The 17048-nt window shown below is 42.5% G+C and overlaps 2 protein-coding genes across 3 annotated transcripts; one reads left to right on the top strand and one right to left on the bottom strand.

Annotated features, from left to right (window-relative positions):
- The first annotated feature begins 1920 nt into the window (after positions 1 to 1920).
- Positions 1921 to 8288, top strand: hsp90ab1 (heat shock protein 90, alpha (cytosolic), class B member 1). 2 transcript variants are annotated; one of them, XM_035144657.2, is made up of 12 exons: positions 1921 to 2073; positions 3165 to 3308; positions 3401 to 3607; positions 3782 to 3941; positions 4379 to 4512; positions 4620 to 4946; positions 5063 to 5228; positions 5318 to 5508; positions 6212 to 6359; positions 6515 to 6783; positions 7323 to 7656; positions 7742 to 8288. In XM_035144657.2, the coding sequence occupies exons 2-12, from the start codon at positions 3165 to 3167 to the stop codon at positions 7858 to 7860; spliced, it is 2199 nt and encodes a 732-aa protein (XP_035000548.1). In that variant the 5' UTR covers positions 1921 to 2073; the 3' UTR covers positions 7861 to 8288. The 2 variants fall into 2 exon arrangements, with proteins under 2 accessions (XP_035000548.1, XP_035000549.1); XM_035144658.2 differs by lacking the exon at positions 7742 to 8288 and adding an exon at positions 6890 to 6919 and having other exon boundaries at positions 7323 to 7441.
- Positions 8289 to 9564: 1276 nt separating this feature from the next.
- Positions 9565 to 15418, bottom strand: slc35b2 (solute carrier family 35 member B2). Its single transcript, XM_035144661.2, has 4 exons — positions 15088 to 15418; positions 12719 to 12906; positions 12355 to 12515; positions 9565 to 11762 (listed from the first exon to the last, which is right to left on the bottom strand). Exons 1-4 carry the CDS (start codon positions 15105 to 15107, stop codon positions 10830 to 10832), a joined length of 1302 nt encoding a protein of 433 aa, XP_035000552.1. The 5' UTR covers positions 15108 to 15418; the 3' UTR covers positions 9565 to 10829.
- Positions 15419 to 17048: the final 1630 nt, after the last annotated feature.

Consider the following 17048-nt stretch of genomic DNA (forward strand, 5'->3'; position numbering starts at 1 on the left):
GCGCATTTTCCTCAATGAATAACGGCGATTGGGCCCCGTTCGGCCTCAGAATACCTGTAGAACTCTGCGTTTTAACGCCACCACTTCGTGCATTGTCGTGTCGCATCGTATTTGTAACGTTAGACACGGTTTTCTGCTTGGTTACGGTTGCCATGGTGTTTGTGTGACAGCAGCTGCGCCGCGAGGGCTGCAGCTGACAAGCCCGTGACGTCACTTTAGGCGGGTTTTTTTCTTTTTTTCCTCCTAGAAAGTGCTAGAAGAAACGAAGCGCACCCTCCCGGTTGCCATGTGTTCCTCCATCGGATTAAAAAGACCCTCGTTCTTCGCCCGTCTCTGCGTGAATCTATCGAGATTTATTAATATCATATCATGATTTATGTTTCTATGGCGACTCGTCTGCCTCTAAACCTTTTGTTTCCTGTGTGAAATGATCATTCTAGAAATCACAGTCGCATGTGGCAGCAGCATGGTTTGCTTTATCATTCATATTGCAGTATTTTCAAGGGTAATGTGACCACTTTGAGTAAAGAAATGAGAAAACGGGTCCCTGAACTCACTGTTTGTGGCCGTTTTGATTCCCTTTCTAGTTATTTAAATGTTATTTGTGGTAGATGTTGTGTTTTTTGCAGCCATTTTGTAAATTTGAGGTCATATGATTGGTTTTCCCATAAGAAATATCCACTTCAGACAGACACAGGCCCTGAGGCGGTGCATACTAGGGTTTTTCAGTCATCCATCCAAATGACACGTTCTCCTGTGATCATGGTGATATAATTTCCATCCTTACATCCTCTTCGTCCTGAGAAGAGGGTGTCTTGGGTTTAAAAGGCCCAAACAGCTGATGACACGAAGGTTCCCAACTGAAGACATGTCCCTAACACCAGAATCGGGGTTTTATTGCGAAGCAGGTTTACACATACAAGGACTTTGCTGTGGTGTATTTGTGCAAGTATAAATATAAAGAATACTATAAGCACCAGGTGGGGATTGTGATATACGTTGTAAGAAAACACTAGAGACTTCGTTATTTGACACGGACTAACATCCGCTAACATCAACTGGTGGCATGCATTAATTATAATACTAACAATTCTCCATCTTGTCCTATGTTCTAAAAGGGGACAGTGTTTAGTTTAGAAAAGGACATAGAGGTAAAGATGTCTGATCTACTGAGCAGGTCACATGGCTTTCTACTGGTAGCTGGTAACTTGAATTGTGCAGAAGACCGGTTACATGAGATTAACAGTTAAAATAACTAGGCCCAAAAATGTAAAATAAAAGTTCTGTTATACAAAACAATTGTCGCTAGCAATTGGAAGGTTTAAGAAGTGTAGGCTACTTAATTTAAAGATGAGGTTGTTGTTTTTTTTTTACGATAAACGATAATTATTGCAATATAATTTTCATCAAGAGTAATATAACAACAGTTCAATATGTATTGATGTATCGCAAGTACACAGAGGACGTAAACACATAATCAGTTTCAATGTTCTACCTCAGATTTATGTTAGAAACTAAATTAACACGACCTTCACTCAAACTCTTTAAACTGACAAGAGATGTGACATTAATCGTGATTATTATCGATATCGACTGAATGTTTTTTATGTCTATTTTTGGGCCACATCATTTAAAACATACAAATAACTTTATTTATACAGCACATTTCAAAATCTAAGTTACAAAGTGCTTTACAAGGAAAATATAAAAACAATATAATATAAAATAAAACACAAATAAAATCATGAGCACAGCAAAACAAATAGTAAAACACTCAGATGATATAATAATAAATAAATCACACGTATTCACTCTATCTCCCACATCAATAATAACATGATATTCTTACAGACTTTTTTTTTAATAAATAGAATTCCATGTTCACTGCTTCTCATTTAAAACCCAGTGGCAGGATGGTGCGCCGCGGAGGGATACGGCCGCACAGCGCGCAGCGTGTGTATAAAGATTCCGGTCTATTAAAAGGAAGTCCCTTTCCATTTCCCTGCGTCAGAGAGCAGAAGGGACGGAGCGTTGGTCGCATTTGTTTCAAGATAAAGTCAACGAAGTAACAAGGTGCGTACCCCGGCGCGTCGCTCGCCATTCACACGCGTTCTCCGTGGATTTGTGAGTTTATCTGCGAACCCGCCGCCGCGCTGTTCCACGACGGGAGAATGTGGGATGAGGAGACCACGAGTCACGACGACCTCCTCCGCGTTCGCAGCCATCGTGTCCGCGGCCGTTTCGATATTAGTTTGCTTTTTTCACACGTGTCGCGTTAACGTTGATTTAACACGGTGACTCGGCGGTTTACCGGGAGACGGTTTCGCGTTGTGTGTGTATATTGCGGCACTCGCTTCACCGGCGGCTGCGCACTGGGACAGGGCCGGGATCGGACTGCACCACGGCAGGTGTGGTGGCGATGACGCCGCTAACTCGGGTTTATTTCAACCGAGCTAGTCGTGATAATTCACACTTGGTCGTGATGGACTCGATCATAAAACACGACCCACGCTAACCCCTCCTCCCATTAGCATCTAAACGCTTTAAGTTAACATTAAAACGACGATCGTCTTCATTTTAGCTACAGTTGTTTTATGCGAACAGTTACGCAACTCGCGTGAAACAGCAGCTTCGTGTTAATGCTAACACACCCGAGGCTTCTTAAAGGTTTAAATTCATGCATTGCGTTTCCTTTAAGATCAAATGAGCGGTGTGGGTTTTTCCAGAGGACAAAATGGCTTCATATTAACTCCACATGTGCCATAGCCGTCATCATCGCGTGGGTTTTATTTTAACGTAAACGTGTGAACGCGTTAATCACAAGTGAAGGCTTGTTCTCGTATCTCTGCGATGTCGTTATTTTCGTTTCTGGTCGTTGTTAAGCACGTGTTTGCTGAGCCCATTGTCTGTCGCTCGACGCCATGTTGGTTAATGGCTACTTCCGCCGATCTGTAGTATCACGATGGCAGCCGGCCAGGAACCGGCTCAGATCGATCTAGGATTCAGTTTCCTGACTAAATGAAACCAAAAGAATGACTCACTCGCTCTTTCAAGTACCGTCAGTTTATCCCCCCCCCTTACAACAATGGCGTTTGTGTTTACGTTTGTACCGTTGTAACCCAAGGCAGTTGACTGAACATGTTATTTGATCTCCTGCTTTGCAGATGCCTGAAGAAATGCACCAAGAGGAGGAGGCTGAGACCTTTGCCTTCCAGGCAGAGATCGCTCAGCTGATGTCCCTGATCATCAACACCTTCTATTCCAACAAAGAGATCTTCCTCAGGGAGTTGATCTCCAATGCTTCTGATGTAAGTTGTCTCGCAAGTGCTTTTGTTGATTAGAAATGTAATAATCATGAGTAGAACATTAATTGATGCCCCCTTTTTTTTTTGTTTTACAGGCTTTGGACAAAATCCGTTACGAAAGCCTGACTGAACCCACCAAGATGGACAGTGGCAAGGATCTGAAAATTGACATCATCCCCAACAAAGAGGAGCGCACCCTGACCCTCATCGACACTGGAATCGGTATGACCAAAGCCGACTTGATCAACAACCTGGGAACCATTGCCAAGTCTGGCACCAAGGCCTTCATGGAGGCCCTGCAGGTATGACCAAACATCTTGATTGCAGCTTATGAAAAAACACAAGAATATTAACCATATAATGTCATGGGCTTTATTTGCAACACAAAGAACAGGGATAATGTGTAATAATATTAATATACTTTCATACTATTTTACAGCTATGTTTAAGTTTGTAATGATTTGTGTTCCCTTTAGGCTGGAGCTGACATCTCTATGATCGGTCAGTTTGGTGTGGGTTTCTACTCCGCCTACCTTGTTGCCGAGAAGGTGTGTGTCACCACCAAACACAACGATGATGAGCAGTATCTCTGGGAGTCCTCTGCCGGAGGTTCATTCACAGTCAAGGTTGACACAGGTATGTGCCCTGGCAACATTATCATATATCAACGCGGCTGTGATGGCAACATCTGCAATAATCTGCTTCTTACTCTGACTAGCTTTACGGTGCAGTTAAAACATTGAACACGTTTGAGTTGTGTATCTAAGCTATTTTTAATAACTATTATAATAAACCAAATCTTGGAGGTAAATCGTTTGAGGGACATGAAATCACATTCTGTTATGCACATTTATCTGCTTTCTGATAAAGATTAATTAATTGAAGAAAAGAAAACTGGCACCTTTCTTGAAATATAATGGAAATTAGTTAGTTGCATCCCTGGTGTGTACCTTGTACCAGCACCTTGAACTTACCTTGCCTTGTTTGTGGCTAGTTAGTCCTTGCTTTAAAACATACTGGACTTTGAACATTTTAATTGAGCAGTTATTTAATTGTCTCCCAACTGTTCACAGGCGAGCCCATGGGCCGTGGAACAAAGATCGTCCTGCACCTGAAGGAGGACCAGACTGAGTACATCGAGGATAAGAGGGTTAAGGAGATTGTCAAGAAGCACTCTCAGTTCATCGGTTACCCCATCACCCTGTTTGTAAGTATTTTAAATTTGACCTGACGATATTCCACGTTCCCTCTGTACAGTCGGATTTAAACTGTTGTCTTGTGAGTGAAGTTAAACAAGAATCATTTTGTTGACAGGTGGAGAAGGAGCGCGACAAGGAGATCAGTGACGACGAGGCCGAGGAGGAAAAGCCAGAGAAGGAGGAGAAGGATGAGAAGGATGAGGAGAAGGAGGACGGTGAGGACAAGCCAAAGATCGAAGATGTGGGCTCTGATGACGAGGAAGACTCCAAAGACAAGGACAAGAAGAAGAAAAAGAAGATCAAGGAGAAGTACATCGACCAGGAGGAGCTGAACAAGACCAAGCCCATCTGGACCAGAAACCCTGATGACATCACAAACGAGGAGTATGGAGAGTTCTACAAGAGTCTGACCAACGACTGGGAGGATCATCTGGCTGTCAAGGTAAAGGGAGGAAGGCTAAAGCCGCTGTATGAATGTGTATTAACGCCTCAGGCTGCACGGTGTCTAAAACATGAGTCAAAATAATAATTTAAAGTCGTTTTCTTTCTCTTTCACAGCACTTCTCAGTGGAGGGCCAGCTTGAATTCCGCGCCCTTCTCTTCATCCCCCGCCGCGCTCCTTTTGACCTCTTTGAGAACAAGAAGAAGAAGAATAACATCAAGCTGTACGTCAGGAGAGTCTTCATCATGGACAATTGTGAAGAGCTGATCCCAGAGTACCTGAGTAAGTGGTCCCGCCGTCTGTATAATACTGCCAAGCATAATGTAATAGAATACGTTCATCTAAACTGTGATTTATTTGCTATAATCCAGACTTTGTCCGTGGTGTGGTGGACTCCGAGGATCTGCCCCTCAACATCTCCCGAGAAATGCTGCAGCAGAGCAAAATCCTGAAGGTCATTCGCAAGAACATCGTCAAGAAGTGTCTGGAGCTGTTTGCAGAGCTGGCTGAGGACAAGGAGAACTACAAGAAGTTCTATGAGGGTTTCTCAAAGAACATCAAGGTATCTGAAATAAACATGCATTTCACCACATTGATTTTACTTGAAAGAAAAACCTTTTCTCTATTTTTTAAAATAAATTCATGCATTCCTTGTCTTCAGTGCTTCTCCATGGATTCATAAGGTTTACTTTCATTGTTGTGGTTGCTGCTTTTCCAGCTTTAAAGACTGCGTAGTCATAGTTTTTTTGCTTTAGGCCAGTTAAAGACACGACATAGCTGGAAAGTTGTAATTTTCTATTTTTGCTTTAAAATTGTATGCAAGTAATCCGCTAGTGCACATAAATGGGTTTATTTAAATTACACGGCTTGTGCTGTAGACTAGTCACTTAGTATTTGTAGATTAGTCACTTAGTGTTGTTGAATTATTAAATAGCCTTGTACCCAGTTACCCTGAATTATTAAAATATTACCTGCCTGTGACAGCTGCATCACATGTCTGCACAATCGGCTTGTTCTATAGTGATGCTTCACATAATGAAACTAAACAGGAAAAAAACTGGTTCTTTGGTATAATGAAGCAAGTTGAACTGAGCCAAAGCTGCAGTGTTTAGAAGGTTGGTTCACCAGTCAAGCCTGAGTGCATTCATGTGAAACACTTGGAATAGATGTGTCGTCTCATGTGATTCTGCAAACCAATTATCATTGCTTTTGATAGTGCTCTGATTGAGTATTGAACAATTGTCCATTATCTCTTCTCTCTGTAGCTGGGAATCCACGAGGACTCACAAAACCGCAAGAAGCTTTCTGAGCTGCTGCGTTACCAGAGCTCTCAGTCTGGAGACGAGTCTAGCTCCCTCACAGAGTACCTGTCCCGCATGAAGGAGAACCAGAAGTCTATCTACTACATCACTGGTCAGTCTGTCTCCCAGAAATGTTTATTTTCTGCTAAATTGTTAGTAGCAAAGTTATGTAAATTCATTTTTAATTGCACCTTTTTAGTATTAAAAATTGTAAAACAATGTTTGTTTTTTCTTTTAAGCAAATATTAAATCTCATTTTACCTCTAGGTGAGAGCAAGGATCAGGTGGCCAACTCCGCCTTCGTCGAGCGCGTCCGCAAGCGTGGCTTCGAGGTCCTGTACATGACCGAGCCAATCGACGAGTACTGCGTCCAGCAGCTGAAGGAGTTTGACGGTAAGACCCTGGTCTCCGTCACCAAGGAGGGCCTGGAGCTGCCTGAGGATGAGGAGGAGAAGAAGAAGATGGAGGAGGACAAGGCCAAGTTTGAGAACCTCTGCAAGCTCATGAAGGAGATCCTGGACAAGAAAGTGGAGAAGGTCAGTGATCTTAGTGGAACAGTAGAGTTTTTATCCAGTATTTCCCTTCACATTGTAGGAGTTCAAGTTTCACAGCTGCAGTTGACAGTGTTCTGTTTGGTAATAGGTGACCTAATTCAGCCCAACTTGTATCGTGGTGAGTTCATGCAGGCTTGAGGTGGCCCCTTGGTCGCCTGTTTTCACACGTAACCTTGAATGATTTGCCGTTTATTTTTTATTTTTACTGGTCGTGAGTTCCAGGTGATTTGTGTGGAGATGCTGAAAATCCAGAACGTGAATTTGTGGTCTAACATGTTCTAGTTTGCATACTTGAGTTTTAAAGTTTGAAGATGCATTTTCTGAAGTTTAACCAGATGTTTTAAATGTTGAGTAGATGCAGCATGTTAATGTATGGAACAATTGGTCCTGGACCTGCTGGTGTGTTATTTCTAACATGGTTGACCTGCATGTATTAACTTAAACTTACTCCTAGATTTTAGAAGTAGGACGGCATGTTGGGTCTTTTCTTGATGTTCCCTATATTTGATTTTGTCGTCCAGGTGACAGTGTCCAACAGACTGGTGTCTTCACCCTGCTGCATTGTGACAAGTACTTATGGATGGACGGCCAACATGGAGAGAATCATGAAGGCCCAGGCACTCAGGGACAACTCCACCATGGGCTACATGATGGCCAAGAAGCACCTTGAGGTCAACCCTGACCACCCCATCGTGGAAACTCTCAGGCAGAAGGCCGACGCTGACAAAAATGACAAGGCTGTGAAGGACCTGGTAATCCTGCTGTTTGAAACTGCCCTGCTGTCCTCAGGCTTCTCCCTGGACGACCCACAGACCCATTCCAACCGCATCTACAGAATGATCAAACTCGGCCTGGGTAAGGAAACACTGCAGATAAAACTTAAGTTATGACACTCTATACTTTCATTGATCTCTAATAAATAACGTCCTTGTACCTCTAGGTATCGATGACGACGAGGTTCCGATCGAGGAAGCCACTTCTACAGCCGTCCCAGATGAGATTCCTCCCCTAGAAGGCGAAGGCGAGGATGATGCTTCACGCATGGAGGAAGTCGATTAAAGCAACACCCTCTCGTCCCAGATTTTTAACACTTTAGCCTCACTTTTCAATTGTTCATCCCTTAAACTGCAGTAAATGCAAAACAAATAGTCATTCATGTTGTGCGGTGGACCAGTGTTGCTCTCGTGTCCAGAGCATTACTCTGCAACGCCCCTTTTAAGAAAAGCAGTTTTGGTTTTTGCTGTAAAAGTTCATGGTGACAGCACATTTGTTTAACGAGTACCCTGTTGCACTGAGTCTTAAATGTTGGAGTGGTGAACATGGGAATGGTACATTCCATTGTCAGTCTGGAGGGTTGGGGGAGGTTCTGCTCATGTGCAACACTGCACGCTGCATGGAGAGAGGACTGTATGATTCCTTTGCCTGGGTCCAGGCTTGTCTGTATTCCGGGTCTTTGTTTTGCAAAAAATTAAAGATGTAATACCTTATTTTGACTCTGCTGTCTTCACCTTTTATCATGGACGATTAAAATGAATGTACCCAATTGAGATTAAAGAATATTAATTTTGTTGAATTTCCTAGTAAGTGTATATAGTAACTTGAACTAGTAAAACTGCTCAAGTGACCACTAGGTGGAGTCATGCTACAGTTTCTAGTATCAATGACACTGCAATTCGAGAATCCTGCAACATCAAGTTATTGTGTCAAGTAAAAATCTACAGATCACATTTATATACCCCAAATATGTTATAAGCAATTAAATACTGACTCATCAAAATCAGTTTTCTACACTAATTTTATTGACTAGGGACCAAAACCAAGGAATTATATAAAATTAAAACTAGATCTGAGGCAGACCATAGTTTTGACAACGAAAAACATTGCATGTACTAGAGGTTTAAAATATCTAAATAGTAATATGAATCTACAGACCCTTGTTTTTCGCTACAGGGCAAAAACAGTTAATTTACGTTGTCATTCCAAACCTGCTTTACTATTGGACTACAACACTATGGCAACAGTCTTTTAATAATTGAGATCTGCAATATTTCATACACTACTTGTTGGTGTAAATGCCATCTGGTGACAGTTTGCAGGACTGAATGGAGATGAGCATGATGATGCAGTTTTTGACCTCACATCCTCAAGCCTTGATTTTTGGAGGTGGAACTCCGAGCTCTCGATATTTCCACTGAGATCACACATGCTGACAAAACCAGTTCTTAACCCCACCTTCAGGATACTGGAGGACAGTCTTGTTTGTATTGCATAAAAGGAGTTTACACATGCTTATGGCCACAATCAGTTTAACTGCTGCCAAAACCAATACAAAATTGTGTAGTAGAGTTGTACCTTTTAGAAATGTTGGTCAGGTGTGATTGGTTATCAGAAAGTTGGCCCTTAACGAAGGTATGTGCTCTGCTGAGTGTATAATATTATATAAAACAGCACTGAATACCACATCCAGTAAGATCAAAGCTCTGAACTTCATAGATTTAAGTTAATTTAGTATTTTATTAATAATCCAGTTACCAGAGGAAATAGAATGATAAAAAAAAAACAAGGTACCAGTCACATTGCATTTCCCTTGTATGAATTCTCTTCTGCAAACCCCCCCACCCCCCTAGGACCTACAGTACCTTCACATCGCCGTGACGACAGTGAGCATCATCAAAATTCATTCAGTCTTCTTTCAAACATTCACGTGTAAAAGTGACCCACACAAAGCAGTCCTTTTACAAAAGTACACAACTGACAAGTTGGTTGGAAATAAACAATATATTTACACAATTGTTTTTTTAGCGCAATTTTGATATTAAATATAATCTGCATTGTCAGGAAAACAAAAAAAATGATCTAAAAGATAATTTGGAGCAACATCAGCATCTGCCTCAGCGATGTCGGGGCCAAATCGATCATTTCTATGTCGTGTGCTCTTTTTTTTTTTTACATAAACCGTTGTTTACCACCCTCTATTACAGATGTTAGCCACTGGAACAAGTTAATGTACCTTAAATTAACCCAATTATGTCTGCACCATGTTCTGGATACGTTACAAGAAAATCCATTCGAAGACAAACATGTTTTAGTTTTAAAACCGCATTTCAAAACTATAACAACCTCCATCCATTTGAGTGTTTTAGCAATGAATCAGTAATAATCCCCGCCCATACACGTGAAAACACAAATCACAATTATTCCAGGCATGAGCGTGCAGGTGGAAACAGGAAGCAGATCATCCACCCTGCAGCCGGTTGCTTAGTTATGGAAAATACTACAAATGAGAAACAACATATGCTTAAAAGTAAGAGGACAGTTCTCTTTTCTTGGCCCGGCGATGGAAATGTGACATTTTGCCTTGACCGCTCGTTGTGGAGTCGTGACTGATAAGAATCAAAAAAGGAGTGAACGCTGGTGAGTGTCTCCTTTTCGAACATCTTAGTTTATAGTACAACTCTCACCCAGAGTTTTCAAACTAAAACGGGGCCAGCAGAGTTTTCAGATTTCTTCATTTTTAGGCACTTGAAAACTCTGGGGCATGGACATCAAGCCTGAACTGAGTTTTAAAACTAAAGCCTAAATGGATAGACTGTGTTGTCTTACTGGGAGGTGATTAAGTCATTCAAATGTTTTGGATCCAGATAAGGTGGTATGGTCATGAAATGTTGAAAATATATGTTTATCTCTATAGCCCACACACCTTTACCAGGATCATAGGAACCTTAAACAGGATCCACAAGCCACATATCGTGGTTATAGAAAAAATAGTCCACCACTAAACTGTAAAAGAACTGAAGAGACAAGTTGTGGTCTGAGAATTGTGTATTAAACAATACTGCAGGCACTGAAATCACATGGACCCCTTGAGGTCATCTTGGTGTAAGAGTCAGAACCGCCGAATCCCTTTCTGTACCGTAGCTAACAAAAATATAAACAAATGAAAAAGAAAAGTGTAAAGAAATCAAACAGAGACACAAAAATCGACAAAAAGCACCACAGAAAACGTGGCCTCTGTTCCCAGTTTGGTGTTACACCTTCTGTCCAAGCGGCTGCGCTGACCGTCGACCCGACTTCATGCGGCTACGTGCATACACCCGGAGGAAAAGTGCCAGGAAAACTACGCCGACACCGAATCCACCTACAATGGTGACGGCGTGACCGTAAAGGAAACAAGAGAGGAGAATGGCGATGGCCTGCCTCAGGGTCATTATGATGGTGAAGACGGCAGCACCGAACTGGCTGATGGTGTAGAAGATGAAGAGCTGGCCACACGCCGAGCACACGGACAGCAACACGGCGTGTAAGGCAAACTCGGAGTGACGCGTCATGAAGGCCACCGAGTCGAAGAAGGCGCCCTGCTCCAGCAGCGAGCCGACGGTGAAGAGGCAGGAGAACAGGTTGACTCCGAACATCATCTGCACCGACGACATCTTGTGCTTGAACAGGTTGTCCTGCCAGTTGGAGGTGAAACTGTCGAAGACGATGTAGCCGATGAGGATGACGATCCCGCTGAACGTGGTGACGGTGGATGGGTGCTTACTGGTCGTGCTGGACAACAGGAACATGCTGACCCCCACTGAGATCAGCACGGCGGTCAAGTACTCCCAATACTCGTAACTCTTGCGGGAGACGAGCTTCCCCATGAGCATGACAGGAATGACTTTGGAGGCCTTGGCCAGGACCTGGGTGGGGAAGCTGATGTACTTGAGGGCCTCGTACTGGCACCAGCTGCTCATGATGTTGGAGAGCGAGGCGAAGGAGTACTTGTACATGGGCGCTCCGTGGCGAGGCTGCTTGAACAGAAGGCACCACAGGCCCGACACGGTCAGAGCCAGGATGCGGTTCATGAAGACCAAGAACTGGGAGTCCTTGAATTTCTCTCCCTCCTCCTCTGGAGTCGTGGCTCCATAGGAACGAGTCATCACCCTCTCCTGCAGGACCCCCCATGTCAGGTACGAAGCCTGAGAATAAGAGTATTGACGTTTCAGGGGTAGAACTCATGATAAAATGCCCCCCTTTTCTTTTAGCACATGAACAGAGTGTAGGGATCAATATTAGGGCCTTGAAGAGATTATGTGAAGAACATCCGTTTAGAAGGATAAAACCATGCAAGTCTTATTCAAAAGGAAATGCAAAAGGAGAAGAAAATCTTTGTCTCATTTTGTCTAATGCGTGGCCCTGACGTTCTTTGTCCTTGTTGTCACAAGGTTTATTGTGACGGATCTGTCCAGACACAAAAAGCAACTACAGCAACTACAAGGACATTTCCCTCCTTGGTGGTTTTATCCACAATGCTCGTTCATCTACTTCAACTCTATGTGTGTCTGCTGTCACATGACTTATAGTTGTTAATATTAAAATATTGATAATTGCAGATTCATAGTAGTATACATACAAATACTTTTACCGAACATTTGTTGTTACGGTACATTTCATACAAATGTCTGTAACTTTTAAAATAATCAGTGAGCTGGGGGCAAACTAAGTTAGGATTTGTTTATCAGGCTATTTGTTGATCAGGCTGCGTGACTGTATTTTTGTGCGGATCCTCACCTGAAGTCCAGCAGCACAAAAGACTAATTTGATGCCCTGTTTGAGCGACGAGCCCGAGTCTCCTTCGCTCCTGGATGCAACCGACACGTCATCCAACAGACCTGTTTTGGCCTCATTGCCAAATACGCAGGTCCTTATTAGAGGATGGCAGATCCCACTACCTGGAAGGTACGAGAAACAAACAAAAACACGAATGCACTTGATATCGAGGGGACTACAATGATTAATCTGTGGACTCAAACAGGTATACATTTCAAAATTAAGCTGTTTTCAGTCATGAAGTCCCGAAAGGAAAACATCCGGAGCTCAGTGCACGTCTGAAAGCAGCTTAAGTTGTCTGTCGTTTGTGTTCGTGTGCCCAAACCTGTTTCTAAGTAATTGGTACGCTTGAAGTAGCAAATGAGGAGGTAGCCAGGGATGATGATGGTGGAGTATCCCAGTATGTTGATGAGGAATCTGAAGAACCAGACATCGTGCCAGCCTTCCAGCAGCGAGGACTCTTCTGCAGCCACAGTGGAAGGGAAGAGAAGCAACACAAGTGCGGGCGAAACCCTAAAAGGAGAAACACACACAGAGACACAAATATAATTCTGAACCGTCCACTAATCTACACCTGACAAGCGAGGTATTTGTGTTTCGTTATATTTAAAGGGAAAGGTGATCGCAAACTGACACTTTTTGTAATATTACATTATATATTAACAAATTGAATGTTACTCTTAATCATAACAAGAGTGATGACAAATATCAACACAAGCAGAAACTAAGTAGCCAGTAGACATGTTAATATGTTTCCTTCCTCATCACACTGAAGAATCGGGAATCCGGTTTTGCAGGATCACTGTATTTTTACTTTCCGGCACATTGACAGAGGACACCTACAGATAAAGGTTATTTTCTATGTAGATTAGGACCAATCCCTCCAAACAGAAGAATGTTGCTGTAAATGAATGTTGTCCATCTTGCTCTAAAACAGGTCTTATAACAGGTCTTAAAGCAGAAATATCAACATTAAAATTGCTGCCTTGGGCAGATGTTATGCAATGAGATGAATAACAATGGCTGCTCTGGAACTTTAGTATTTTCATTCATTTAGTCGAGGTGCTTCAAAGGGACATATTTCAAAGAGAAAATTGAAGAAGAAGAGGCTGAAACAGCCCAAACTTTGATCATAAGGTTGAGTCAAGCTTCAAAAACACTGGCTCCAACACTTCCAGTAATGTGAAACAATGGCATCTTTCATTAGACCCCTGTCTTTCTGACTTAGCCCAGATGGCAATCCTGACTTTGTGTTAAAGGTTCGCCAAGCTGTAGCTGACATGACCCTGATAAAATCAATGGGGTTATCATACAAACCTCCATCCACAGCCACCAGGTAAACTACCTAGGAGTGCTACCCACAATCAGCTGTTGAACAGGAAATGTCCTGGTAAATGAGATGTCCTGCTGCACCCACCCACACACACAGCTTAGGTATCACTAGTGACTCCAGCGCAGCTGCGGTGAAAGCCTAACTTCACAAGGTGTGCTCCATGCTGTCGTGGCACCAGCGTAGACTGAGGCGGCGGCCTCCTCCCGGGGGGCAAGCCCGGCTCACACAGAGCCTCTTTGTGAGGGACTCTGCTGGGGCCTGGCTAACCAGTGGGCTACTGCAGCGAGACCTGGGCCCTGAACAAGCAGCTTATTACATGGAGGAATGCAGTGAGCGGGCGACCCACAGGCTGCTGCACCACAGGCCGGGAGAGTGAACACTGCCAAACATTTACCTGAGCAGAGACTCAGTGCTCGTGTCTCGTATGAAATTAGGATGTAGGGCTGGGCTATAAAACAATATCAATAATTACTATTGCAATATATTTTTTAATCAATAGCAATATAACAAAGATCTGGATTAAACCTGGGAAAAACTAATTCTGGGACGCATTCCAATTCAATTAGAATCCAAAGTGAAAAACAAGAAGCTCACTTAATAAAACATTGTATCTTGATAAGTGTTAACAGACGTATTGATCCTATAGATTTTTGAGGTTTGTCAAATGCCATGAAGTGTTTGTCCTTCTATGCCCTTAGGAGGAAGAGTTTCAAACCGCAGCAAAACCTTTCACTAAGCAAACCAATCATTAACTAATGTCAACTTATTCCTCTTATCTTAATGAGTTATGTGCCTGCTGCTGGAGCAGGAAGGGATCATTAAAGTACATCTGTCTGTCGAAAATAATAGACTGATATGACATGTTTTCATATCACCCAGCCCTACTTGTGCTTTTCAATTATATGACTCTTCTTCGAACATAAATCAATATGGAACAACATGCTTTAGTTGAAAGTTATCACATGTGTGAACCAGGGGACAGAATTTAGTGGAACACCCATGAAAACAAAGTATATTATAATACTATTAATACTCCTACTACTACTCCTACCAGTAATAGTGATAATAATACTACTAGTAATAAGCTGGTAGCAGTAGTTGGGCTGACACCAGCTCCCGAACACGAACCGAACAGTTCGACTTCAGCTTGTTTGCAGACTGTTAAAAAGCCTCGTCACTCATTTAAAAACCCAAGTGAACACAGTTAACAGTGAAGTGACTTCATTCCCCTCTGATCGATAAAAGGATCAACAGTGTGCGGCCGCTGCCCCGGGGACTCGAACTCCTCTTCCCCCGGGGACTCGAACTCCTCTTCCCGGGGACATAAGGTCCAGTTAGCTGCTCCGGCTCCCCGACGTTACCTCCATGGAAGAGAAGGCATTTTTTCCCCGCACTCCGGGACCCCGACACCGGCCGCCGCGAAGCCGCCGACACACTCAGACGTCCCCGCTGACACAGAGCATGAAGCCGCCCTGGGCCCGCCAGGTAACACCGCAGTTTTTAATGATGGAGGGGGGTTTCTTCTTCCGGACGAGCCGCCTTTAGCTCCGCTGCCGTCTTCAACTTCTCCTCCTGCACAGGCCCCCCTCCTCTGACTCGCCACCGCCGGAAACAGCGCCCCAGCTGCAGCGCCACTTCCCCCTGTCGGCGTGGAGGAGTTACTGCAGGGGTTGGAATCAGAATCAAGTTTGTTTTTTTTGTTTTTTAAATTTTATTTAACCTTTATTTAACCAGGAAAGTCCCATTGGGATTAAGAATCGGTTTTTCAAGGGAGACCTGGCCTATAAGAAGCACATGTAAAAACATACAGGTAAAAACATGCAGGTAGTAGATGGTGCGTGCAGTCATGTAACTGAGATGTTTACTGAGATGCAATTTTTAAGGTAACCTATGTTCAGTTAACTTCTTTATTTCCATGTTGTGCTGCTGACATTTATTTGTTTTATCTAACTCCCTAGAGTCATTGTATAGTTAGTTACCCTCCAGGTTTAGATTTGTCCATACAGTACATCGCATAAATCACCAAATATGAGGCATTGTAAGTATTTGATGACGCATTCAGGTTCTACACTGAAGTCAAAGTAGCAACACTACAAAAAAAGTTATCAAGGAAACAGTTGGTTTTGCATTCTTCTAAAAGGAAGAGAACGATGATACAGTTGAAGACTTTAAATTTGTAAATACTGAAAAGTTTGAATTATCATTCATACACTAAAAAAAGGTTCTTAAAAGTCATATGTAATTCCAATGTCTCTGTATTTATGGAGTATTATTAATACAACACCCTGCTCATTTAGGAAAAACTGGGGTTGCATACGTTTAGCATACGTTTAGTATGCAACCCCAGTAATAAAAATTTGCTTATCGAACACATATGGAATAAAATCGCATCAGGGTTTCCCAGACCATGGGCTCAATGAGGAAGTAGATATAGTTTGACAACTGTGTGTATTCAGTGTTGACCACAGAGGTCTGTCTGTTTAGTGACTGTCAACTATTAAAGTTAGCAGAGCCACTGTTTAACACCTGTTAACCTGAGCAGAGACATCCTGTGAGTACAGGTGGGAGATAATCTGACCAACACCCCTGTATAAAGGTTTCGATCCATCTTGCTGTGGGTGTATGTGCTTGTGAAAGAGATACAGCTGAGTGGAATTTCCAGCTGCTCCTCAGTCATTGCATCACTGCAGCCTTGAGGAGGAAGCTACTTACAGAAAAACAAAATATGTACCTTTTAGAAAAACCCACAGCTGACAGGACGCAAACAAAAGAACTGGGTCATTAGTTTAACTAGATAAATCAATGATGGGATGTGACCTGTGTTCTTGCCAATAACACAAATCACAATAATGATGACAATGATTTATGAAAGAAATAAGCTGATAAAAATCTAGGTTTTTAAACGTGAGCCAAAAGTGACAAGCCTCCTTTTATAAAAATGGCATCTAATAGTCATACTACTTTTTAATCAATGTGTGCATGTCTCAAACCAGAGTATTAAATTCAGATCTTTGATTGCAGAGGTGGAGCAGAGAGGGTTAATTCACTTTAAATTCAAAAACTCCCACAACAATAAAACATCCACAATATGCAGGGAGTTATATATTTTTTTTCAATTTTATTACAAAATAAAAGGAACTGCTCGTGTTAACTGGACAAGCCAATGTAATCACACACCAAAGAATAGATTTTTGCAGATAAAGGCTACAGTGAGATAAACAGAAAAACACCTCTTTCACATAAGGCAGCAAATTCGAAAATGATCAAAAAGATAAAGCTGCATTTTGTGTCTTATAGTACATTTCTATATAGTTTATCAGTT

The sequence above is a fragment of the Hippoglossus stenolepis genome, chromosome 20 (genome assembly GCF_022539355.2).
Source record: "Hippoglossus stenolepis isolate QCI-W04-F060 chromosome 20, HSTE1.2, whole genome shotgun sequence".
In the NCBI taxonomy this organism is placed as follows: Eukaryota; Metazoa; Chordata; class Actinopteri; order Pleuronectiformes; family Pleuronectidae; genus Hippoglossus; species Hippoglossus stenolepis.

Coding starts and splice junctions, on each gene's coding strand:
- slc35b2 (XM_035144661.2), bottom strand. CDS start 15,107: ATGCCTTCTCTTCCATGGAG. Junction 12,907..15,087: donor ATGCCTTCTCTTCCATGGAG/GTAACGTCGGGG, acceptor TTCTCCTTTTAG/GGTTTCGCCCGCACTTGTGT. Junction 11,763..12,354: donor TTTGTGCTGCTGGACTTCAG/GTGAGGATCCGC, acceptor TCTTATTCTCAG/GCTTCGTACCTGACATGGGG.
- hsp90ab1 (XM_035144657.2), top strand. CDS start 3,165: ATGCCTGAAGAAATGCACCAAGAGGAGGAGGCTGAGACCTTTGCCTTC. Junction 3,309..3,400: donor TGATCTCCAATGCTTCTGAT/GTAAGTTGTCTC, acceptor TTTGTTTTACAG/GCTTTGGACAAAATCCGTTA. Junction 3,608..3,781: donor CCTTCATGGAGGCCCTGCAG/GTATGACCAAAC, acceptor TGTTCCCTTTAG/GCTGGAGCTGACATCTCTAT.